The sequence below is a fragment of the Salvelinus fontinalis genome, chromosome 37, assembly GCF_029448725.1.
Source record: "Salvelinus fontinalis isolate EN_2023a chromosome 37, ASM2944872v1, whole genome shotgun sequence".
Classification (NCBI taxonomy): domain Eukaryota; kingdom Metazoa; phylum Chordata; class Actinopteri; order Salmoniformes; family Salmonidae; genus Salvelinus; species Salvelinus fontinalis.
In genome coordinates, this window is record NC_074701.1 from 10,365,766 (window position 1) to 10,393,553 (window position 27,788).

At 41.5% G+C, this 27,788-nt stretch overlaps 1 protein-coding gene across 1 annotated transcript in view; it reads right to left on the minus strand.

Moving 5' to 3' along the window:
* Positions 1–4,710: 4,710 nt before the first annotated feature.
* Positions 4,711–27,788, minus strand: part of si:dkey-192p21.6 (uncharacterized protein LOC565246 homolog) — a 41,298-nt gene continuing 18,220 nt past the window's right edge. The window contains exons 8-18 of the mRNA XM_055901908.1: positions 27,226–27,302; positions 26,492–26,522; positions 25,430–25,590; positions 21,199–21,311; positions 20,862–20,983; positions 17,528–17,651; positions 17,209–17,295; positions 16,313–16,390; positions 8,792–8,862; positions 7,669–7,781; positions 4,711–7,392 (exon numbers count right to left, since the gene is read on the minus strand). Of these exons, the coding sequence (XP_055757883.1) occupies positions 7,211–7,392; positions 7,669–7,781; positions 8,792–8,862; positions 16,313–16,390; positions 17,209–17,295; positions 17,528–17,651; positions 20,862–20,983; positions 21,199–21,311; positions 25,430–25,590; positions 26,492–26,522; positions 27,226–27,302 (1,159 nt within the window). The 3' untranslated portion in view covers positions 4,711–7,210. The remainder of the gene's footprint in view (positions 7,393–7,668; positions 7,782–8,791; positions 8,863–16,312; positions 16,391–17,208; positions 17,296–17,527; positions 17,652–20,861; positions 20,984–21,198; positions 21,312–25,429; positions 25,591–26,491; positions 26,523–27,225; positions 27,303–27,788) is intronic.

Sequence of the window (27,788 nt, forward strand, 5' to 3'; positions counted from 1 at the left end):
CACACTGTACGCGATAGCATCTCCCCACACAAAAAACATAATATATCACAGAATGTCAAATCATTAACACCCCCCCCCCCCCCCACTAATTTTCCTATTAGTGCTAATGAAAAACGTCTCAAAAGTGCAGTGCTTTTACTTCTCACCTCATGCCTCCTATTTGTGAAGTTTATTTTCAAATATGCTTATGTCATATGTCTAGGATTATTGGACATTATTAGACCTTACTTTTAGGTGACTTAATGGTAGAATACAGGTCTTGATAGGTCTATGGCCAAGACTAACCGGTACCCCCCCCCCACATTGACTCTGTACCATACCTCCTGTATTATTATTTTACTGCTGCTCTTTAAATTGTAGTCATTTTTTTTACTTAACACTTGTTTTTCTTAAATCTGCCTTGTTGGTTAAGGGCGTGTAAGTAAGCATTTCACTGTAAGGTCTACTACACATGTTGTATTCGGTGCATGTGACAAATACATTTGGATTTGATTTGATAACCGAGCTGATCACAGGCCCCTAAAAGACCTTGAAACTCAGACTGAATAGATCTCAAACCATCTGTTTGTCAGTGGTATGATAGATTGATAACAAGTCAGCTCTGTGAGTGTGTACACTTACTGAACTTCTGCCAATGCGTGGGGGGCAAGGTTAAGCTAGATGCCGTACCAGGGCACCTAATCCCCCATTGATGTATCCATTCCACTGGGGGGCTCTGATACAGAAGACTCACATTGTTTCAAGGATATTTCATATGAGGTATGCCATGCCATGTTTAACTTGTGAAGAGGTGACAGGTCATCGTGACTGCCTCATTTGATGATGAGGATCGTTATTTACATTATAGTCATTTAGCAGACGCTCTTAACCAGAACAAATTACAGAAGTGAGTGCATACGTTCTCATCCTATTTTTTGGTACTGGTCCAGTGGGAATCGAACCCCTAACATGAAGTAGGTTAATATACAAAGTTAAATGGAAAACTGGCTGGCTGCTGTTAACAAGTCTCCAAGCCTGTGAGTGGGAGCTGTGCTCTGTCTAAGCTGTGCTCCGTGTAGCTCCGACCCTGGCAAAGGCTTATAATGAGAGCCGGCCCTTGTTACCCTCAGTCTGGGGAGTGTTTTCTGATGTTGAAGACTTTGTGTCTCGTCTGGGATTACTCTCAGGCTGGCTGATTGTCTTGGTTTCTGTGGAGTGATGGATTACTCTTCCCCCCCAGGGCAGCCTACCAGCCAATCACACAACAATCACTTCAATCATAAAACCTAGCGGTCAAACAAGGAAATGCTTCCAATTGTTTTATTTCCACCATTCATTTCCCAATAGGGGATTTTAGAAGCACTTCAAATAAGAGCTGTGATTTGTGTAGGCTTACCCTGGCGTGACGTTTTGATAACTGTGTGAATCTCTCTGGGACAAGGTGACTTTTATCAATAGATTTGCCTGTATTTCACCCCCCAAAAACAAATGCTAATTAGCTGCTAATGTGGCCATCATAAAGAAATACAAATGCCATGATGGACGAGACTGCTAAATCGAGGCAAAGGTAAGAATCTCTGGATTAAGTATCTAATGTTAGGTAAATTTAGTAACGAATAAATTGGCAACATTTCTTTATATTGACAATTCTGTGAACTGTCTTGTGCAAGTTTTACATTGACACAATACCTGTTGACAAACGTGTCAGCTAGAGATGAGTTTGCAGGGATTTGTAGTCTTGCATGATGTCTACTTTGAAGCTTATTAGCATTTTAGAATCTGAGAGTAAATAGAGCCGAATTATATTGATAAAAGTCACCTTGTCCGAGAGAGATTTACACGGTTATCAAAACGTCACGCCACTGTAAGCCTACACTAAACACAGCCCTTAACTTAAGTGTTTCTAAAATTCCTGATGGGAAACATTTATGGTGGAATAACGATTGGAACCATTTCCTTGTTTGACCGCTAGGTTTTATGGGTATTATGACACCTCCACTGTGGGGCTATACGTATGTGCAGCCAAACACCAGAGACAGAGAAAGGCATAGAGGCAAATACACAGAGAGAGAAACACACATGCCCGCCTGCACGCACACACACACACTAGCAGAAGTGATTTCAGCAGGATTTTCAAAAAGGCACTGCAACATGTTCAATATCACAGTCATTTAAATCACATCATTTGTGTATTGTTAGACACAGTATGCGATGTGGTCCTAGATAATTGTGGTTGTGCAAGTGCTTTCAAATGGAAGGAGACACTGACACGTGGTCCCCTTGACAGTGCATGCATCCAGCAATGCCCTGGGGCTCAGTATAATGTTGAAAATACATATTGTGGAGAGCCAGGTTATACCTTAGAATAGGGACCATATACCAGCTAACACCATATATCAGACCAGCCTCAATAGCCTGGTATTACGCTGAGTGCACAAAGCATTCTTTCCGTGACATAGACTAACCAGGTGAATCCATATGAAGGCTATGATCCCTTCCTGATGTCACTTGTTGAATCCACTCCAATCAGTGTAGATGAAAGGGGAGGAGAAAAGTTAAAGAAGGATTTTTAAGCCTTGGGACAATTGAGTATGTGTGCCATTGAGGCAAGATGGAAGATTGGTAGTATGTACCAGGCACACCGGTTTGTGTCAAGAACTGCAATGCTACTGGGGTTTTCACTCTTATCAGTTTCCCCGTGCATATCAAGAATGGTACACCATCCAAAGGACATCCAGCCAACTTGACACAACTGTGGGAATCATTGGATTCGACATGGGCCAGCATCCCTGTGGAACGCTTTCGACACCTTGTAGAGTCCATGCTCTGGCGAATTGAGGCTTTTCTGAGGGCAAATGGGGGAGGGGGGAGTGCAACTCAATATTAGGGAGGTGTTCTTAATGTTTTGTACACTCAGTGTATATTAATTGGCTACACATTATATGAATGTCTAATAATTAATTTATGAAACATTAACATGACTTTAGAACTACAATTACTAGAAAAGGTAATATTACTATCGATGCAGAATGCTGTGTTACCCATGCTGGTTAAAAGTGGCCCTTGAATTCTAAATAAATCACAGTTTCACCAGCAAAGCAGCCCCACAACATCACACCTCCTACTCCATGCTTCACGGTGGGAACCCCACACACCACTCGAGATCATCTGTTCACCCAAATCGCGTCTCACAAAGACACGGGGGTTGGAACTAAAAATCTAAAATTTGGACTCATCAGACCAAAGGACAGATTTCCATCGGTCTAATGTCCATTGCTAAAGTTTCTTGGCCCAAGCAAGTCTCTTCTTCTTATTGGTGTACTTTAGCAGTGGTTTCTTTGCAGCAATTCAACCGTTTGGCTACCAAGTGGTGCAGCGGTGTAAGGCACTGCATCTCAGTGCAAGAGGAGTCACTGCAGTTCCGGGTTTGAATCCAGGTTGAATCACATCCAGCTGTGATTGGGAGTCCCAAAGGGCAGCGCACTGTTGGCCGGGGTAGGCCGTCATTGTAAATAAGAATTTGTTCTTAACTGATTTGCCTAGTTAAATAAAGGTTAAATCATTTTTTTAAATGAAGGCCTGATTCACGCAGTCTCCTCTGAACAGTTGATGTTGAGATGTGTCTGTTACATGAACTCTGTGATGTATTTATTTGGGCTGCAATCTGAGTTGCAGTTAACTCTAATGAACTTATCCTCTGCAGCACAGGTAACTTTGTGGCAGTCCTCATGAGAGGCGTTTTTTTCGGCTGCACTTAAAGAAACTTTCAAAGTTTTTGAAATGTTCCGTATTGACTGACCTTCATGTCTTAAAGTAATGATGGACTGTCGTTTCTCTTTGCTTATTTGAGCTGTACTTTTACCAAATAGGGCTATCTTCTGTACACCCCCCCACCTTGTCACAACACAACTGATTTGCTCAAACACATTGAGAAGGAAAGAAATTCCACAAATGAACTCTTAACAAGGTATTCCTGTTAATTGAAACACATTCCATGAAGCTAGTTGAGAGAATGCCAATAGTGTGCAAAGCTGTCATCAAGGCAAAGGGCGGCTACTTTGAAGAATCTCAAATATAAAATATATTTTGATTTGTTTAACACTTTTTTGGTTACTACATGATTCCATATGTGTTATTTCATAGTTTTTATGTTTTGTCTATTATTCTGCAATGTAGAAAATAGTACAAAATAAAGAAAAAATGTGAAATGAGTAGGTGTGTCCAAACTGTTGATTGGTACTGCATGGTCAATGTGAATTCATATTGTGAGAAGAAAATGCATCAGCGATCTCATGGCATGTGGAACCACAACATTATCAGAGGTTTTACTTTCTGGAGAGTTAGTATGCAGGTTGATATCTATTTTCATGAATCTTGCCCTGGAGGCAGCTCTGCAGGGTAGTCCCTTGCTGGCACAGCGACAAAGTCATACATCAAAAGTCAATCGGAGCCACACTGCAAACCCTAATCCCTAACCTTATAAATGAAGACCAAAATGCTAATTTTTGTTTTCATGAAATTTATGACAGCGGAAAGTTCTGTCTCCAGGGCAAGATTCCTGACAATAAACGTCAATCTACAGTTAGCATGGCATCAGGTTAGATTCATAGACAGGCATGTGCCTTTGGAGATTGTGACATTTTTACAAATCTGCTTTGAAATACTGTACTTTTATATTGTTGTGATTTTCATCCATTCATCCATTCATTCATTAATTCACTGACTCACTAATTCATGTATTTATTTATTTGTTCATTATTGTGTGGGGAATCATATTGATTCTCCTTTCTTATGTTGAAATGTTAAGCTTTTCTACAACCACACACCAGGCAGTGTGTTTTGCGAGGCAATTACAGTCTTGTGCTTTGCTCAAGAAGGCAAGATGCTCCTCCTGTGATATGAACAAACAACCAACAACCAATACCACTACACCATGCTACACCAAATCATACCTGCTATTAAAAAGATTACACAACTACACACAGATGCAAAATACTGCATTACTTCAATAGAAGAAGATTAAATGAAGCTTTGTAGACCATACACACTCAGTACTACAACCGATTAAATTTACTGCAGTGGGCTAAATCATGGTCGCAGAATGTTTCTTGGTAGTCTTAATCAAATCTACTTTGAAACAAAAGTATACACCTCATACATATGGTTATAGGCTGATATGCCATATCAGATATAGAGTTGAAATGTATTACATTTTGAGTTTGCATCCCAATATTACACTTTATATACATCACAGAAGACTGAAATATCATTTATAATTATACAATTATGTAAAAAAATTATAACATTCCACCTATGAGGCCACTAGAGGGCGATTTGGTAATTTGACTGCAGGAAAAGGCTGCCAGACAGAATGAAAATGAACAGATATTCAACATGCAAATTATGAAATGATGTTCATTTTTTCATGTTCATTTATAAATCCGTACATAGTGAAATAATATTTTTAGAGTGCAATTACCCAGAGCTGACTCAGAGCAGTCCTCTCAGGAATGGAGTTACATCTTAACATCCCTCTTTGTCTCAGCAATGCAGAGATGGAACATGGCAATCCCACAAGACAATGTCAATCAATCAAATTCTATTTAGCTAACCGACCCTTACAATACAGGTATAGCTGAGTGCTTGGAACAACGTAGGCCTAGTTCTTAACTAAGCGTTTTCTTGCTCGTGCAAGGCCATCTGATATAACACCTCAAACAAGAATTTTCTAGATTTTTTTTGAAATACGAATAGATTAAAAAAAATATAAGCTGAAATGATAGTTTTCTCTCTGGGACATTTTCGGCAGCTTTAATATCAGTGGGCGAATTGAGTGGTGTTAATTCCCTGATTTTGTATTAGTGCAAGAGGTGATGTTCATATTAATGGCACTTCTTAGTGAGCTGTCCATCTTGACCCACGTGAAACTGTCACTCGGAGAGCAGATGGTAGACACACACTCTCTGCCTAAGAGAGGTGGTGTGGCCATGGCAACAGACTCATGACGGCTAATCACTGGCTCCAAGTTGTTGAGTACCACCTCAGTATATTTTATTTGAATCACTCACACAGTGCACAACAGAACTGATATCATGTAAAAAAAAAAATCCTGGGGTGTCCATACAGACCAGTAAATCAGACATCTGCTTTCAATACAGTTCCCCTTTCTAGTAATTGAGCTGTAAAATAGACCAGATTCCGCACCATTATCAGGAAGAGACGTTACACTCTTAGAAGTAAAGGTGCCTGGAAGAAACTTTTGGGTTCCAACACCAGCAGAACCATTCCAGTTCAAAAAGGTTCCTTGTGGAACCCCTCTGAAAATGGTCTTCAATGAACCCCTGTGTAAAGTTTCAAAACGGAACCTTTTTGTGATGGGAGGGGTTCGATTTGGAACCTTTTTAATAATATGTTGTAGAGGTACCAGTCTATCAGATTGGAGGTGTGGCTTTCAGATAGTTATTTTTGGCCACCGTTAGTGTAAATGTAATTCCTGTTCATCATGTTAAGTTTGTACACTGCAAGTTTAACATTTCCTTGACTATTTATACATATAATATTAACAATATTAACACTGCTGATGACATATAGTAACAAAGTGTTAACTATTCCAATTTTGGGATTTGCATAGGCTCTTGAGGAACTCATACACCTCTGTTACCTTCATTGAAGCAACACAACTGTCAGTGTTTAACCCTGACGTGACGACAATACAACAGAACAGATAAACAGGAATGACAATTACTCTAAACAGGTGGCCAGAAAAGTATCTATCTTAAAGCCATGCCCCTACTAAGCCACGCCTCCACTCCAGGGTTCCTCCAGGAACCCGTTGCTACATTGAACCATTGAAGGTTCCTCCAAGAACCCCTCAACTAACCGAAGGTGCAAATATGGACCATTGACGAGCAATGGCTCCTTGAGGAGCTATATGGGTTCTTTGAGGATCTCCAGGGTTCCTCAAGTTACTACTAATTCTAAGAGTGTAGTGTGGTTAGGTCTACCACACACAACATACCACTGTACAGATTTGAATGAATTACATAGATAACAGAATTATCCACTTATACACTTTCACATCAGATCAAAACAAATTGTATTTAAAGTGCATTTAAAATCACAACACACTTTAGAGTTAAACAATAAACAATCAAGCATTTGCAATAATTCCCACAACAATGGCTCAGAATGAAAGCAAACACTGGAGTTGATTTGTTGGATTGTGGCGCTATTAGATTTTGAGAAAGAACTTCTTCCTGTATAGCAGGTAAGCGATGAGGACCCAGAGAGAGGTGGCCCACAGGCTCTGGAACAGCTTCTCCCAGTGGCTGTCCACAAAGCGCATCTCCCAGCTGAAGGGGAAGTAGGACCCAAGGAGAGAGTGGCCCACGTACACAAAGATGGAATTCATCCCTGCAGACCACCACAGAGACAGGAAGTCAAGGTATCCAAAAACAAAGTCATGGTTATCAAAAGTGCTTGCATGAATCAGGGAGCCTTTCAGCAACTTATCCCCATTAGGAAAGTTGCCATTCATTTCCAGCGCAAAAAAACTGCTTGAAATGACAACATTATGGTGACACAATTTCAACCGGGTTTGACCAGTTATGCCCGCCAGATTGAAACACATTGCCTTGTTCCTTAATGTCTTAGCAATGTACCCCTGTGCCATCTTCCCTGTGCACTTACCTGGGTAAATGAAGGGTTGGCCACCCCACCAGCCCTTAATGTCCATGATGAAATACATGACACCCAGCAGGAGGAAAGAGAAACAGCCCATGCAGGTGATATATGACAGAGACCTACAGTATTTGAACGCACAACACATATACACGTTATTGTACAAGCTACACAGTTGTAACAGTTGCACCTGTATCGATCTACTGTATGTTGCACAGTGCACAAGTAGATAGTCACTCTAATTCTTGGCTTCTCTTGAAATAAAATAGACTCTAAGGCTGGGAGTTAATTTCTTTCAGACATTCCGGCAGGGACTCATACTCAACAGCTCAAAAACCTGAGCATGATGGACTGCCTATAAAACCAGGGCAGGTATAATGGCTAAGGATGAGCATGGCTATAGAGGAAAAAGCTCATGTGGGAGAATCATGGGAGATTCTGCTTACATACCATAGATGAAACGGTACTCTGTCTGACATGACATCAAACTAATTCATATTCATATTACATGCAGGGTGAGCGTGGAAGAAGTACGTCAGCTATAACATATACGGCTGTGATCATACTATATTTCATGCAAAATCGTTACCGTGATTGAAATGTTCATCAAAATATTTGTGCATCCGATGGGAAAGCCTAGACATTGAATTCACCTACTTTTTATACTCTGTGGGAATACAGCGAGCGCTGTGTGAGTTGTATGTGCATATCATGGTACATTTCATGGTCCCCTGAACTCCATATTGTCCCTCTACACTTTTAGAAAGGGAGGGGCTATCTAGAACCATAAAGGGTTCATCAGCTATTCTTGTAGGAAAACCCTTTGTGTTTCCAGGTAGAACCTTTTACAGAGAGCTGGCTAGGGGACAGTTTTCCTGCCATGATGGTGGGTAGGGAGGGAGTATAAAACAGCCTGTTTTCCTCCTGGCTGTGAAGAAGAGTGATCTTGTCGGAGGATGTATCGCCCGGCTTGACTCACACTCTCTGACAGCCGGGGTGATTATTTACAGCCGTATCTGTCGTTAGAGGTAAGTAAATGCGTGTTTTCGCAGGCCATGATTTGTGCCTGCTGGAAACTCATCCTTTCTTTTGTGAGGAAAAGTGACTGGATTGAGGGTCAGGATTCACTTACCAAAGGTTTTTATTGACAGGTATAAATCCTTCGTCTCGCGTGCACTTAGAAAGGATGGCTGCTGAGTTTCCCTGAGGGTGGAAATGAAACAGATTTCAAATCGATGCAGGCGATAAAGCAAGCAGTATTGGGCCTGCTAAAACGTGGGGCGACAGAGTCAAGCGAGTCAGTCAGATTAACTGGTTATCTGAGCCTGAGGATCAACAAGGTTCCTCATGAAAGAACTGCAAACCAACCACTTCAAATCCACCTCTACCATAGTTGGATCTCTCCCAGCTCGTAGTGGGTTTCAGGGTAAAGCACTTGTAGCCTAGAAGAATAATGCTTCTGTCTACCAATTCTTATAAACAAATATGCATATCAAATATCAATAAACACCTTTATTGCATCATATATATATTTACCTATATGAATAATTAAGCTTTATTTCAAAACATTTTTTGGTGCTTGTGCATTCCTTTAAGAAACCCTGTAGACCCGAACCTAAACATGCTTGTTAGGTGGATATCCATCATTTGTATAGATGACAGAATCGATGGTGTGGAAATAGCCTGGTTGTGGCTAGATTGAGTCTCCAGGCTATGCAGGCGGGCAGAATGCGGGCTGGTATGTGGGGCAATCGCTCAATTTCAATCTCTCACTCCCCAGCCCTGATCGTTGAGCTTGAATTAGCTCTGGCTGCTGTTTTATTGGGATGAGGAAGCACGGCCGCCCCGGAATATCAAGGCTCCCTCAGTCAGACAGAGAACTCATGCCACAACAACACTATTGAAACAGCTCATCTGTCTGTCTGTAGCTGAATCTCTGTATCAGAAAGAATAGGCGAAAATCTCGCTCAAAAAAAGAAAAGCACGGGAGTTTATTTGACTTTAAGGTTCAAACGTAACGTTTCGCCCACAAACTGTGTTATCTGTGTATAATACTGTCACTGGTCTGCCTGAAGTGGATTCTGTGTAGAAAACTGCCTCTGGTCTGTGAGTATCTGTTGTTGGCTGGCTGTATCAATTAGCTCCTTACCAGGAAGGGCTAACTGCCAATGTCAGGAGCATATTTCTGATACAAGAGGCTGCTGAAGTATAGCTTTACCTCTCCTAGAAGGTCACATCTTATCAGACAAGTGAATAATAAGAGCTGGTCAATCAGTCTGACTCTTTTCACCATCCATATGGGTAACACTGTTCCATGTGACTGTAAGTAAAATGGGCTAGAATTCCAATAAAAAGTGAATCATCAACCCAAAACCAAAATGCAATGACTTTTTATTTAATTTGTCATTTTTAATTGAATATCCAAAACATAACATATACTTGCAGTGAAACCGCTCAACAACTACACCATACCAGTCAACCAACAGACTTCCATCCAGAGTGACACAGAAGCATCCAGGGTCAATGCCCTGCTGAAGGGCATGTTGACAGATCTCCCACCAGGCCAAAAAAACGTGAACCCGAACCCTCCAAGATCCCCCCCACAGTTCCCCAATAGCTGTCCCTCAACCATTCAAGACCCCTCCCACAGTCCCCCCCCAAGAATAAAAATTAAAAATACTATTAATTCTATTCCCCACCCTCAAGAACCCCCACCAATGCACCAACAACCAAGAGAATGAACTAAAGAGACAAAAGACAGAAGAAAACAGCAAACAACAATGCAAAAACCATCATTCTATCTCCCGCACAGGAAGTCCACTCCAACTTGTCTCCAATTCCACATCCCAACCCTCAGCTTCCCTCAGCCCATCCCACCTATCTCTGCTGGCCACCCTCTTCAGATTTCTATGCAACAAATATCTTTCAACTATGCTGTGATGTTTAACGTACACTTTCAATCTATCTAATCGAATAGAATCCACAGATTGCGAGTTGAAGATAAATACTTTTACTAAGAGTATTAGTATATTAGTAATTGACTGACCTGGTCTCTCCAGATCTCCTAACAGTACTATTTCTTGGGTCAATTTTAGATCAATGCTATGCATTTTCAGCCATTCCTGAACCTGAGACCAGAAACAGGTTACCTGAGGGCAATACCAAAATAAATGGTCTGTTGATTCTGTATCCTCACAGCAAAATCTGCAGAGCTTCGATGATTTTATGGCCCAAATATTCAACATTTTGTTGGTAGCAAGAATTATATAATAATAATTTTAGCTGAAAAACACGAAGTCTTGAATCTTGCGTTGTTTTATATATCAACTCAGATGATGATGTGTTGTACCATGGAATCGGGACATAAAAAATCTCTTCCCAACTATTTTGCAATCTGTATGGCACAGTTGTCAACATCCTGGTCCTCAAATGAAACTGGTATACTTTCCTATTTATGCTATTTTTATTCCTATTTTTATTCCTGCGCCAGTTTTGATCCTTTATATTGGGCCGACAGTTCCCTACCTCCTCCCGCTGCCACCTGCCTTCTCCATTTTTGGGGTAATGCTGTAATCAATTGGTTGTACTCTTGGATTGAGCAGACCTTCCCGTACAATTCTGATAACTCTACCATTCCAATTTACAATATAATTTAAGAACAAATACCCTTTTCAAACATCTTTCCCTTAAATACAGGTATTTTATTAACCAGTACATTTGAGTTCAGCCATAATATTTGTTGTAATATTTGTTCTATCTTTTCAGGGGGATGAAATTGAAATTGTAGCCAGCTCTGCAATGCTTGTTTGAAAAAGAGAGATACTTTTCAATTAATCGAAAATGAGACATGGCAATCTGAATAAAGGCAAAAAGGTCATTTTTAAACAATGGATGAGCTTTTCTTAGTAATCTACTTGAGAACCATTTAGGATTCAAGTAAAACTTTTGAATAAGTGAAGCTTTTAGAGAGAGGTTTAGTGCTTTTATATTTAATAATCTCAACCCACCCAATTCATATTCATTATATAGATATGCACGCTTTATTTTGTCTGGTTTAGCGTCCCAGATAAAGCTAAATAAGTTTTCTATTGAAATCCATTGTGGAGAGCTTATTTATATACACTGCTCAAAAAAATAAAGGGAACACTTAAACAACACAATGTAACTCCAAGTCAGTCACACTTCTGTGAAATCAAACTGTCCACTTAGGAAGCAACACTGATTGACAATACATTTCACATGCTGTTGTGCAAATGGAATAGACAACAGGTGGAAATTATAGGCAATTAGCAAGACACCCCCAATAAAGGAGTGATTCTGCAGGTGGTGACCACAGACCACTTCTCAGGCCAGGACATCAGGAGACGTGGAGGAGGCCGTAGGAGGGCAACAATCCAGCAGCAGGACCGCTACCTCCGCCTTTGTGCTAGGAGGAGCAGGAGGAGCACTGCCAGAGCCCTGCAAAATGACCTCCAGCAGGCCACAAATGTGCATGTGTCTGCGCAAACGGTCAGAAACAGACTCCATGAGGGTGGTATGAGGGCCCGACGTCCACAGGTGGGGGTTGTGCTTACAGCCCAACACCGTGCAGGACGTTTGGCATTAGCCAGAGAACACCAAGATTGGCAAATTCGCCACTGGCACCCTGTGCTCTTCACAGTTGAAAGCAGGTTCACACTGAGCACGTGACAGACGTGACAGAGTCTGGAGACGCCGTGGAGAACATTCTGCTGCCTGCAACATCCTCCAGCATGACCGGTTTGGCGGTGGGTCAGTCATGGTGTGGGGTGGCATTTCTTTGTGGGGCCGCACAGCCCTCCATGTGCTCGCCAGAGGTAGCCTGACTGCCATTAGGTACCGAGATGAGATCTTTAGACCCCTTGTGAGACCTTATGCTGGTGCGGTTGGCCCTGGGTTCCTCCTAATGCAAGACAATGCTAGACCTCATATGGCTGGAGTGTGTCAGCAGTTCCTGCAAGAGGAAGGCATTGATGCTATGGACTGGCCCGCCCGTTCCCCAGACCTGAATCCAATTGAGCACATCTGGGACATCATGTCCCGCTCCATCCACCAAAGCCACGTTGCACCACAGACTGTCCAGGAGTTGGCGGATGCTTTAGTCCAGGTCTGGGAGGAGATCCCTCAGGAGACCATCCGCCACCTCATCAGGAGCATGCCCAGGCATTGTAGGGAGGTCATACAGGCACGTGGAGGCCACACACACTACTGAGCCTCATTTGGACTTGTTTTAAGGACATTACATCAAAGTTGGATCAGCCTGTAGTGTGGTTTTCCACTTTAATTTTGAGTGTGACTCCAAATCCAGACCTCCATGGGTTGATCATTTTGATTTCCATTGATAATTTTTGTGTTATTTTGTTGTCAGCACATTCAACTATGCAAAGAAAAAAGTATTTAATAAGAATATTTCATTCATTCAGATCTAGGATGTGTTATTTTAGTGTTCCCTTTATTTTTTTGAGCAGTGTATTTTGTGATATGAATACCAAGTATGTCTACTTCACCATCAGCCCATTTTATAGGTAAACTGCAGGGTAATGTAAAAATAGTATTTTTTAAAGATCCCAATACGTAATATTGTACACTCATAATTAGGTTTTAGTCCACAGAGTACAGAAAAGTTATCTAGATCTTCAATGAGACGTTGCAGTGATCTACCTTGCGGACTTAATATAAAACTTGAGTCATCGGCATACATGGACACCTTTGTTTTTAAGCCTTGGATTTCGAATCCTATAATGTTGTTATTGGATCTGATTTTAATAGCTAGCATTTTGATGGCCATAATGAATAGATATGGTGACAGCAGAGACCCTTGTTTAACTCCTCTTGACAATTCAAAACTCTCAGAGGTAGCCGTTATTTACTATTTTACACCTGGGGTTGCTATACATGATTTTTTTTACCCATTTTATAAGAGAATCACCGAAATTGAAGAAATGCAGGCATTTATAAATAAAATCAAGTATTACTTCATCAAATGCCTTTTCAAAATCTGCTATAAATACCAGGCCTGGCTTCTTAGATTTTTTCAATTTATCATGATGTTCCATTATTTCTAGTAGTTGTCGTATATTATCTCCAATGTATTGTCCATGTAAAAAACCTGTCTGATCAGGATGAACAAAACCTGGTAAAACCTTTTTAATTCTGAGTGCTATGCATTTTGCTAGTATTTTTGCATCACAACATTGAAGTGTAAGGGGCCTCCAGTTTTTTAGATAGACTGGGTCTTTATATTTGCCATCTGGGTCTTGTTTTAATAATAGAGAAATCAGACCTTCCTGCTGACTACCTGACAGACTACCATTTCTATAGGAGTAGTTAAAACAATCTAACAATGGAGCTTTTAGTATTTCAAAAAAGGCTTGATATACCTCTACCGGTATGCCATCAAGCCCTGGGGCTTTTCCAGACTGAAAAGATTTAATAGCCTCAAAAATGTCTTCCTCTTTAACTTGGCCTTCGCACTGATCTTTCTGTACGTTTGTTAATTTTCCATTTTTTAAATATTATTTGGAAAGAATTCCTTACCGCAATGACTTAGTTTGTAGCATGTTTGCATCTCAGAGATACGCAGAGAAAAAGGCAGAAAAGACACCTCTACAGAACAAGCATTACACCCTCAGCTTCTTTGACATAAGAAAACAGATCGATGCGGTGCTTCCAACTGCCACTGGCAGTGTCTTATTTGAATCCCTATTTCTGCAGACAGCTTTTGAAGACAACATATTATATATCTGCCTATTCTATAGGACACCTCCAACATAACAATAACATACAGTACAGAGTATTGTAATACTGTCATGGCTGCTAGTGCTAACTGGTCAATTGTACGACAGAAATATCAAAATAGAGCAAACATTGGCTGGTAATGTTTTTACATGAAGGTGGCGTACTTTATCACCCTGCGCCTCTGGGAAGTACAAAATGGATCTAATTTATTTTGGCTCCCCCAAGCTACTCGCCCTATAATAACAGTCAATAAGATTCAACCCAAGAAACATAATGGACAGATTTGTCATAGGAGTTGAAGATAACATTTAAATTCCTCTGATGATGTTGAACTGCTTCACAGAACACACAAATACATTCCCCTTTTTATAGGGTGGTGCATCTGAATCCCATTACACAATCTGCTTTAAAAAGGTATGATTGTACCTGAAATTGGGGTCTGTTTTGCTCTCGATAATAATCAAAATAATTGCTTCATGTTAACATAATCTATGATGTCAAATATAATTATCTGCATCAAAGGATAATTAATTTATGATATAATGGAAAATCAAACCTACGCAAATTTGAATATTTATAATAAGACTTATAATATAATAAGACAAGGCAAACAGCCTCCTCCATTTTACAGTGTTTATAGTGGCCTCAAGATATTCCCATCCTGAGTCTGTTTGGTTCCTTGTTTTTCCTTGCCTTATTGAGACTTCAAAGGGTTTCTGATCCAGCCAAAACCTCTCCATCACCACCCCTTGTCACCGGGTCCTGGGACTCAAGAGCCCTTCCCTTCCACCATAACATGGAACCTCTAACTACAGCCAATGCCATGTAACTCTGCCAGCTCTGCATCATGCAATGTCCCCCATTCTTGACATAATCAACATAGTCCATATGATTAGGCTAAACGTAAAATCACTACATGGGATTTGTCTATCTCGTTTTGAGTGGAGGGTCAAACAGATGAAAAGAGTGGTCTACATTTCACATAACACTTACCGTTTCCCCCATGGGATAAAGTCCCCCCCAAGTGAAATAGCGGCCAGCTTGTATCCCTTTCTGTTTTGAGACCACCCACACACAGCACTATCCCACCAAAACAGTAACATCCCCCGTCAAAGTATGTAAGAATCACAATTATTTCATAACGACTAATCTTTACGTCAATACCACCAGTGTACTTCACTTCTGGTCCTGGAGGACCAAAATGCATAGGCGTTTGTTCCAGCTCAGCACTCAAACAATGGATTCAGCTTGGTTTTTGATGATTGGTCGATTTTTCTAATCAGATGTTCGCTAACAATATTACGCTTAGACTGGGACAAAAGTCTACACACTACAGTTGTTGAGTACCAGTAGTGAGGAATACTGCTTTATACTGTAGCATAAAACCAGGACCTGCTCATGTCAATGTAATCTTAGGGTAGGGTACAACCATACACTTCAGCAGAGCATAGTAAACAGAGAGGAGAACATGAGCTCCTTGCCATGATGTCGGAGCTTAAACTAATATGCAGGATTCGTAAATTCCGAATTCACACACGAGAGACACACCAAGCAATGAGAGACGGAGACTATCCCCCGGGACAGAAGACGCTTATGTCTGCCCGGAAACAGACAGCCATACATGGTTGTGCTGTTTTAACATACACAGAGATCTCATACCGACTACAGACCAACTACAGACCGACTGCTAATGAGCTGTTACGACTAACTAGTGACTAAAAAGTTTCAGAGAGGCATTTGTTTCAGTCTTGCTTGGTCTTTGGTATTTTTATTTGAAAGGAAATGATTACCTATATCACGGGCTGTGGTGTTGACTTATCTCAAAGTAATGTAGAAAGAGACTAAAACATGGCAGTAATATTATCGAAACAGATGTGGGAGGCTTTACAGTACATACCAGGAGGATGGCCCATACTAGGAATCGGGAGAGGACGCTGACATCATTTTTCCTGTAAAAAAGTATAATTTTTCCCGCCTGTGGGAATAAAGGACACTGATAAGCAGGCTAGGTATACAGGTAATTTAATCCTTACCGATACTTTGAAGGAGAAAATCCTTCACACAGGTTAGATGTAGTCGGTTAACTAAATTGGCCTATAAAGTGGATGTGGTTGTTGTGTGCCTCTGGTACGGTGGTCATGTTTGTCATATCCCTTTGGTGCCAGATGTGGCGTGTAAGTCACTGGCGCTCTCTGATTAATTTGGTGATGATGAATATGTCTCAGCTGAGGACATTAGCATGGGCAAACACAGACGAGGGGAGTGGACACCTGGCGTGTCGTCTGAGACTCGCTGACTGAAGGGCTCGGCGCTAACCGCCCACGGGGAATTGAGCTATGCGGCTGCTTTCGCATGGCAACTTCCCACTGCGAAAACGGTTTAACACGACGTTGTCGCCATCAAAGTGCAAGAGTTGTTTCAAAGGCTTCCACCCTAAAGACCCCGAAACTCCGTCCTCACCCTCGGACGACATTCTGTGTCAGTAACGGAGAGCAGCTGTGCAGACATGAGGCGGGAAAATGTCCCTGAGACAACCTCCATTTTAGTAGACTAGTGATTCAACCTTAGTGTTATGATGCAGGGACAAATCATAAAAAAATGAAAAAATGTATGAAATGAATAAATGTATGAAATATCCATACACGACCTTTGTTATTCAGGTTTTGAAATATCGTGAAAACACATGCATAAGAGGGCCTTAAACCTTTGGCCTTTTTTAAAAGTTACGACTGAGGTGCATATCTGGTAAAAACGGTACAAAAATATTGGGTCAAAAACTTGAGATCTGCTTACTTGCATCCCCATGAATCCCATGACAATGGAGTTGATAGTACCCAGAACCCCCTCTGGGTCAAAGGGCTGGGTAGTACGATACATTGCCTGAAAAACACAACATGAGAAGAACTAACAAGCCATTTCCTATGGAGCAGGTTAATGTAAAGGCAATTTCACTCATGTGAATTTTTTTGTTGTGTGTATGTTTTGTATCAATGTGCTTGCCATTAGATTCCCTGCTTTTAGTTAATCTTTTTATCATTTGCTGACCTAAAAAGTGTTCAAATCTTAAATATTATATAAAAAACAGAAGAGAGAAAACTGTAATGCTCCTTACCTTGCATGTTGGCCAATGGTAGATGTTTTCTCCCAATAACCACTTGTCAATGTACCCAGCTGCTCCCCCAGTACAGTTGGGATAAAGGCCATTATCCCCAATCCCACCAGCCCCTAAATAACCTCTTTTGGATACAAAATCCTAGATTAGTCTTCTATTGCCACATCTACAGTACCAGTCAAAAGTTTAGACACACCAACTCATTCAAGGGTTTGTATTTATTTTTTTACTATTTTCTACATTGTAGAATAATAGTGAAGACATCAAAACTATGAAATAACACATGGAATCATGTAGTAACCAAAACAGTGTTAAACAAACCAAAATATATTTTATATTTGAGATTCTTCAAAGTAGCTACCCTTTGCCTTGATGACAGTTTTGCACACCCTTGGCATTCTCTCAACCAGCTTCATGAGGTAGTCACCTGGAATGCATTTCAATTAACATGTTTTTATTTGTATTTAACCTTTATTTAACTAGGCAAGTCAGTTAAGAACACATTCTTATTTACAATGACTGCCTACAAAAAGACAAAAGGCCTCCTGTGGGGACGGGGGTGGGATTAAAATAAAAAATAAGGGCCTCTCGAGTGGTACAGTGGTCTAAGGCACTGCATCGCAGTGCTAGCTCTGCCACTAGAGATCCTGGTTTGAGTCCAGGCTCTGTTGCCGCCGGTCGCGACCGGGAGACCCATGGGGCGGCGCACAATTGGCCCAGCATCGTCCGTGTTAGGGGAGGGTTTTGTGTCATCGCCCTCTAGCGACTCCTGTGGTGGGCTGGGCGCAATGCACGCTGACACGGTTGCCAGGTGTACGGTGTTTCCTCCGACACATTGGTGCGGCTGGCTTCCGGGTTAAGCGGGCATTGTGTCAAGAAGCAGTGCGGCTTGGCTGGGTTGTGTTTCGAGGGGACGCACGGCTCTCGACCTTCGCCTCTCCCGAGTCCGTACGGGAGTTGCAGCGATGGGGAAAGACTGTAACTACCATTTGGAGACCACGAAATTGGGGTGAAAAACAGGTAAAAAAAATAAAAAAATAAAAAAAATATAGGACATAACACACATCAGGACAAGACAGACACCACAACGTTACATAAAGAGAGACCTAAGATGACAACATAGCATGGCAGCAACACATGACAACACAGCATGGTAGTAACACAACATGACAACAACATGGTAGCAACACAACATGGCAGCGGCACAACATGGTAGCGCCACAAAACATAGTACAAACATTATTGGACACATACAACAGCACAAAGGACAAGAAGGTAGAGACAACAATACATCACGCGAAGCAGCCACAACTTTCAGTAAGAGGGTCCATTGGTGTCCATCCAGGTGTGCCTTGTTAACAGTTAATTTGTGGAATTTCTTTCCTTCTTAATGCGTTTGAACCAATCAGTTGTGTTGTGACAAGGTAGGGGTGGTATACAGAAGATAGCCCTATTTGGTAAAAGACCAAGTCCATATTACGGCAAAAACAGCTCAAATAAGCAAAGAGAAACGACAGTCCTTCATTACTTTAAGACATGAAGGTCAGTCAATACGGAACATTTCAAGAACTTTTAAAGTTTCTTCAAGTGCGGTCGCAAAAACCATCAAGCGCTATGAGGAAACTGGTTCTCATGAGGACCGCCACAAGAAAGGAAGACCCAGAGTTACCTCTGCTGCAAAGGATGAGTTCATTAGAGTTAACTGCACCTCAGATTGCAGCCCAAATAAATGCTTCAGAGTTCAAGTAACAGACACATCTCAACATCACCTGTTCAGAGGAGACTGTGTGAATCAGGTCTTCATTGTTCAATTACTGCAAAGAAACCACTACTAAAGGACACCAATAAGAAGATGACACTTGCTTGGGCCAAGAAACACGAGCTATGGACATTAGACTGGTGGAAATTTGTCCTTTGGTCTGATGAGTCGAAATTTGAGATTTTTGGTTCCAACCGCCGTGTCTTTGTGAGACGCAGAGTAGGTGAACGGATGATCTCTGCATGTGTGTTTCCCACCGTGAAGTATGGAGGAGGAGGCGTGATGGTGTGGGGGTGCTTTGCTGTTGACACTGTCTGTGATTTATTCAGAATTCAAGGCACACTTAACCAGCATGGCTACCACAGCATTCTGCATCGATACGCCATCCCAGCTGGTTTGCACTTAGGGGGACTATGATTTGTTTTTCACCAGGACAATGACCCAAAACACACCTCCAGGCTGTGTATGGGCTATTTGACCAAGAAGGAGAGTGATGGAGTGCTGCATCAGATGACCTGACCTCCACAATCCCCTGACCTCAACCCAATTGAGATGGTTTTTGGATGAGTTGGACCACAGAGTGAAGGAAAAACAGCTAACAAGTGCTCAGCATTTGTGGGAACCCCTTCAAGACTGATGGAAAAGCATTCCAAGTGAAGCTGGTTGAGAGAATGCCAAGAGTGTGCAAAGCTGTCATAAAGGAAAAAGGTTGCTACGTTATAGAATTTGTTTAACACTTTTTGTGTTACTACATGATTCCATGTGTTATTTCATAGTTTTGATGTCTTCACTATTATTCTACAATGTAGAAAATAGTAAAAAAAATATGAATAATAACCTTAGTGTGTCCAAACATTTGACTGGTACTGTACATCTAAATCGCAACACACATATTGTACAGTGTGTATGTTGATGAGAAAGACAAGGACAATAGTAAACATGGTTTTCATACACTCTGACAATCAACATTTAGTCAAACATACTCAGCTGCCTTGGGAGGCACAACAATGCCAGGCAGGGTCAAGCAGAGAGGAGAGAGGAGCAGAGAGCACAGAGACAGGGAGGAAGGACAGAGAGGAAGATGGATCCTCTGCCTTGGTCTTAGTGTACATGACAGACTGAGATTGGCTAATTATCCCCTCTGAAGCAACAACCACAGACCCTTAAATCACAGTGGCTTATAACACCAGCTAGCTAGCAAAACACATGCTGCACAGTGAACACTAACACCTGCCCAGTTACAGCCACAGCATCACCCCAGTTTACTGGTCCAAATATCACATCACCACAGCATGTATAAATATTGAAAATAATTTTATTCCTTCTCATCACTCCTTGGCTTTAAAATTATTTATACGGTGTCCATATTAGAACAGTCACCCATCCAAATCCCATGGATGTGTGACTTTGTCATAATCTGGACACCACAATGTAGGTACTGTATATTGTAGAGAAGATAATTGTTCATTGGATTTGGTACATCACATAGTGATAATCTATCAAGGTCTTTATAATGATAATCACATGATAAACTGAAAAACCTTTTGAGTGTGTGTATTCAGGCATTTGACTTACGTGGGGCAATTAGGCACAGGCAATAGAAAGGTGAGACACAGCCATAATGTCTCCAGGAGAATAATGAAGATCCACTCTGGCCAATACAAGACCACATCCTGGACAGGGTCCCACCAGCGATCCTACAGTTAGATCAAGCACAATTCATGTAATTGCCACATGAAACTTGGCGTAGTCGGCGGGATGTCATTTTAGGGAATAGCACCCTAGCTTGCCAAGTGTTACATAATGCAAAAACCTGCACGTAGCAACCACCTACACTTTCTATGGTCTTATAAGGTTGCTTTCCAGAGTGTAATTACTGATGAAAACCAACTTGACAAAGTCAGAGTCTCACCCTGCTCAGTGGGATCTCTCTCATGCCACAGAAAGTCTGCATCAGAGACAGTATGAAGTAGGTGAATCCCAGACGCTGGAGGACTCCAGGGATTCTCAGCCAAGACCAAGATACTGTAACACAGAGAGAATGACTCTTCACACAGACCTGTGATCATAGACCAGAACACTGTAATATAGCCAGTGTCGCCAACACAGAGAAATGGCTATATTCTGGACTGTGACTTTTGGTCATACACCTCATAAGCCTGCAACAAGAACTGCAACAAATACATGTATAGTACAAAAGCTCCAACTGTCTGGAGTTATACTTTTATACTGGAGTTATAGGCTATACACTGAGCATTGACGTAATAACAAAATGAAATACAGACATTCTTGAAACGATGCATAACTATTTCTGATGACTTAAGCTGTTTGCACAGGAAAGGAATAGCATCAACCATTGACAGCTGGGCGACCACAATCATTCTGTTCCATGAGGGAGGATATGGGTGGAAATGGGTGTCTTCGGATGTCGAGGTACGTGTCCGGGAGGTGGAAGGCTCATCAAAGATTCCCTGTTATCTCCAGGCCCAGGCAAATTGGGGAGGACATGAATGGTCTTCAGTTCAGAGATTGATGGCAATCTCCACATTAGTTAATAGAAAATCTCTTTGCGGCACAAAGATCATTCCAAAAATATATAATCCCAATCATTGATCTGGACAAATCAAATAAGAAGCGGAAATGTCTTTTTCCACAGGAAAGGAGGAAGCGCTTTGGGTGACTAATAACACGTTTGTTAAATCCGTAGGTTACACCCCTATGAGATTGGTCCCTTGTCTCTGCTATCTCTCACAACACTCATCATTATCAAGTTCAATATGCAAGCATGAAACATCCACAAAAGTTACTTTGAAGTTAGTCATTATGGCTATTGCATGGTCTTTATGAGTCATGCATCACTATTAACCCTTTACACTTGTGGGAATTGGCCCATATGGATAGGGGTAAATTGAAATGTTTCTTACAGAAGAAATATGACATGCTTATGCATAAGCATGGTAGAAATTGAGATGGGGAAATGATGATGTTATAATATGGGAAAAGGAATTGGGACTCCCAATCACGGCCGGTTGTGATACAGCCTGGAATCGAACCAGGGTCAGGAGTGACGCCTCTAGCACTGAGATGCAGTGCCTTAGACCGCTGCGCCACTCAGGAGCCCTCACGTGGCTTTAATCAATATATTCTGAGTATAAGCCTGTTAAAGATGAAAAATATAAAAGAAGTCAGAGAGTTTTTCCAGTTGGAAGTGGCGAATTACTGCAAAATGGAAATAAATGGGTTCCTGAATAAAATAAAGCATAGTGATGAAGAATCAAATGGAAGGACATTTTATGGAGTGGGACTTGAATCAAAGTTGAATACTGGAAATGTATCCAAACACCGCAATAGGTTAAGCTATTAGTGTACATGCATTCACCTCATAACAGCTAAAGCTGACTTGACCTCCAAAAACTGAAACCAACCTGTATATCGGCAGCGAAGCTAACCTTCCCATTTTAACAAGCGACTGGTCATTTTGAATGGGTAAAAACACATCAAAGGTCAATACCTCTTCATGTGACCACAAGAGCAGTATGCATATTGAACAGATCGACGCACCACAATTTCCTTATTAGATAAAACCCAGGGTTAGACATGACAAGGGCATCACGGGGAGGGCGGAGAGAGACAGAGGCAAAACAACACTGTCTACAGTGGTTGATGGTAAAACTCATGATCTTGTTATGAGAGGTTTTACACTACATGGCATCTACAGTCTACAGCTGGTACAATGTAACACTATCTGTTGAAAATGTCCATTACAGCAACACTGGTTGTTTTGGCTCAAATCCTTTTTTTGTTAAATGTCCCCTGATGCTGTGTTCCCCACTGCGAGGAATAACAATATATTTTTTTAACCCGGTTACAGAGACATCCACCCAGGAAAGTCCATTAGCGCCAGGGTTGGCTAATGTGTGAAGGGCGCCCGTTCTGACCCTCGTGGACAGTAATAACTCCACATTGTCCCGACAGCTTTCCTCATTTAACCCTGTCACGTCTCTGGCAGCCAGCCGCTGCCCGCTACCCTATGCTGTCAGACTTCATAATCACAATCCAACAGGGGCTTTGCATAAGAAAAACATTGCAATTGTTCCAGCATTTAACATGGCAACCAAGAACAAGATCTAGGGAACATTGAACTACACAGTTTGTAATGAAGATACACTATATATACAAAAGTATGTGGACACCCCTTCAAATTAGTGGATTCTGCAATTTCAGCCACACCCGTTGCTGATCGGTGTATAAAATCCGGCACACGACCATGCAATCTCCATAGACAAACATGGGCGGTAGAATAGCCTTACTGAAGAGCTCAATGACTTTCAACGTGGCACCGGCATAGGATGCCACCTTTCAAAAATGTCAGTTCATCAAATGTTTGCCCTGCCAGAGCCACACAAATTCACAGAACGGGACCGCTGAGTGCTGAAGCGCATAAAAATAATGTGTCCTCACCTGAACTCACTACAGAGTTCAAAACTGCCTCTGGAAACACAATAACTGTTTGTCAGGTGCTTCATGAAATGGGTTTCAATGGCCGAGCAGCCACACACAAGCCTAAGATCACCATACGCAATGCCAAGCATCGGCTGGAGTGGTATAATGCTTCCTGCCATTGGAATCACCACCTTCCGGAGACACCTGAAACCCCACCTCTTCAAGGAATACCTAGGATAGGATAAAGCAATCCTTCTGCCCCCCCCCCCCCCCTTAAAAGATCTAGATGCACTATTGTAAAGTGGCTGTTCCACTGGATGTCATTAGGTGAATGCACCAATTTGTAAGTCGCTCTGGATAAGAGCGTCTGCTAAATGACTTAAATGTAATGTAAATGGAAGGGAAAGGGGGATACCTAGTCAGTTGTAGAACTGAATGCCTTCAACTGAAATGTGTCTTCCGCATTTAACCAAACATTTCTGAATAAGAGAGATGAGGGGAGGCTGCCTTAATCGACATCCACGTGGACTCTGGAGCAGTGGAAACGCATTCTCTGGAGTGATGAATCCACAGGATGTTGGTGGCACCTTAATTAAGGAGGGTGGGCTCATGGAGTGGAATACATCAACACATGTGGTTTCCATGGTTTCCATGTGTTTGATGCCATTCCATTTACTCCATTCCAGCCATTATTATGAGCCGTCCTCCCCTCAGCAGCCTCCACTTGATGAATCACGCTTCGCCATCTGGAAGCCCGATGGACGAATCTGGCTTTGGCGGATGTCAGGAGAACGCTATCTGCCCCAATGCTTAGGGCCAACTGTAAAGTTTGGTGGAGGATGAATAATGGTCTGGGGCTATTTTTCATGGTTCAGGCTAGATCCATTAGTTCCAGTGAAGGGAAATCTTAACACTACAGCATACAGCAAACAAGCCCTTTCCTGTTTCAGCATGACAATGCTACAGAAATGGTTTGTCGAGATCGGTGTGGAAGAACTGGACTGGCCTGCACAAAGCCCTGACCTCAACCCCATTGAACACCTTTGGGATGAATTGAAACGCCGCCGCCGCCGAGCCAGGCCTAATCGCCCAACATCAGTGCCCCGACCACCCTAATACTCTTGTGGCTGAATGGAAGAAAGTCCCCGCAGCAATTTTTATTTTTTTATTTTATTTTACCGTTATTTTACCAGGTAAGTTGACTGAGAACACGTTCTCATTTGCAGCAACGACCTGGGGAGTAGTTACAGGGGAGAGGAGGGGGATGAATGAGCCAATGTTCCAACATCTAGTGGAAAGCCTTCCCAGAAGAGTGGAGGCTGTTATTGCAGCAAAGGGGGGACTAACTCCATATTAATGCTCATGATTTTGGAATGAGATGTTCGACGAGCAGGTGTCCACACCCTTTTGGTCATGTAGTGTATCTAATGGCATCTAAATAATAGTTTTCCAAACTCATCATGGTAAGGTCATATGGAAACAGGAAGATCCTGGTGGGGAAAGTTTGTAATGACTTTCTACGGATTCATCTCCTGAACTGCTTCACTGGCAAGAGTTTAGTTTTATAACTTGAATTACTTATTGCATGTTTCATTACTCCCATATGTTTCTGGTGCATGCGTGGTTATGATTTAGGGTTCACGACGTTCCTTGGTAAATCAAACAACATTTTTTGTTGAAAAAAAAGTGTGTATACCTACATAATCCATCCTTTGGAGAGTAGTTCATGAAACAAAAGCCGATAAGGATGAGGACCACAGTTCTCCACGTTAGCTTGCGTATTAGCTGCCGACGGCTAACTCCCTTTTTCTGCATGGAGGTGAAGGCCAATACTACAGACGTCCCAATGATGAACACAAACCTGAATGACACACACAGTGAAACATTACAGTACTCAGAGACAACTCAATTAAAGGGACATTGCACTCAATGATCGGAGTTTGACAGATGTTTTCCTACCTCAAAAGCACTCTGATATCAAGATAAATCTATGTCCCACGCCTTCGACTGTGTTTGTCCAGCTGTGCTTCAACCCCAAAGAAATGTATAAGATAAGCACCTCAAGTCTAGAAATTACACGATGCTTATCTTGTCCATTCATTTTAGATTGTGGCTTATAGCTGAATCTACAAAACAGATGACCAATTTTGAGGTAAAAAAAAATTAAAAATTGGGCAAACTTTGATTTTGGAGTGTAATATCACTTTAATTAGTTACAATACCGAAGGATGATAATCTTGCTGGTCAAAGGGTCTAATACCATTTCCGGATAACTAATATAAGTCTACAATTCACTGTATTCTTTGTCATGTCTATCCTAATTACTGCCCTGATATGTACACTGATTGCTCTGCTAGATAGGCTACCCTGTTACAGTGATACACACCACCCATATAAAGTTCCTGACTATGACGCCCTGCATCTAATCGCGTCGTCACTGCACAATACCCTTCTGTGTTCAATAAACATTTGGGACTAAACAATTTGGCGCATAATATTCAATCATGTCCAGTGTTAAACAAGTGTCTGTATGTCTGAGCAAAGGAGTCCTAACCACACACTGTCAATGAGTTATCAAATTGGTTGAGACAAAAAGGTCATGAAACGCGTGTTATTGTAGTGTTAGTTACTGTGCAGTGCTAATCAGAGATCATGTGACCAACGTAGGGGCATAATTAGCTCGTAGCGTGTGTCAGAGCTTCCTCTGCTCATGCCTGTAACAATTCCAGCGTGATTCTAACAGTTGTTGCAGTGAAACCCACCAAGGCATCACAAGATCAGCCACAGTAAGACCTGGAACAAAGAGACATGCTTATAGGTCACAAGGATCGATACAGATGGATAGACCAAGCAGACAGACATAGACAGACCGTATTCATACTGTCATAAGTGCATGATTAAATATAGTCATTCAGTCAGAGAAACAAAACATACAGTATATCTACTAGGCTACTAAAGATCTAGAGTTCTCGGTCTTCTGTCCAGATAATCAAGACTCGCAATACAAAAACTGGGCTCCACTCCAAAACAGCCTGGCCGTTTGATTAGTAATCATTTATTCAATGCCCCTGAAGTCGTTTTTTTTGTTGCTTTTATAGTTGGACTTATAGACTGAGTGGTTTATAAACGTCCAAACCTCCATGACGGTCGGAGCCACGTAGTTATATCAAAATCCATCACCTTTCCATTGGAATCTATACGATTCAGCCGGTGTGATGAAGGGGCTATTATGACGCTTGAATTGAGTTTGCCTTTAAATACTGTTGGAGATGCATTTGGTAATAGTCTCCATTAAGATTTAACATGCAACCCTCCCTCCTCATCTTCCCTTAGGTTGTTAGTGTTATTGATCCATTGGGAGGGTCTTTGATGGCCTAGATAAGAAATTACACCATTCCCCTCCTTGTTGGTTTGAGCCTGAATTTACAGTAGAATTGATCATGGAGAGAGTTTGGTGTGTCTGGTGTGGTGATGTATGTTAGAATTGTATACTAACCATTCCAAGGTGCATGTTCAAATATCCAGTACCCTCCACCTCCATAGTTCACAAAAACCATGATTGTCAGGGAAAGTCTATAAATATTGAAAAAAATATAGATTTCAGTTGAACATATAACCAGCTGGTAGGCTAGCATTGTTATCATTGGACATTGACACCTAGCATGAAATTATAAAGAAAATGTTGGTACAGTACATAACTACTCTGTTTTACATAATTTACTTTTAATAAAGACATGACTTCTGAATCAAAGATCAAAAGGCCAAGGGTGGGTATATTCTCAGTGGTGTAAAGTACTTATGTAAAAATACTTTTGGGGTATCTCTACTTTACTATTTATATTTTTGACAACTTTTACTTCACAAATTCCTATAGAAAAGAATGTACTTTTCACTTCATACGTTTTCCCTGACACCCAAAAGTACTCTTTACATTTTGAATGCTTAGCAGGACAGCAAAATCGTCCAATTCACACACTTATCAAGAGAACATCCCTGGTCATCTCTTCTGCCTCTGATCTGGCAGACTCACTAAACACATGCTTTATTTGTAGATTATGT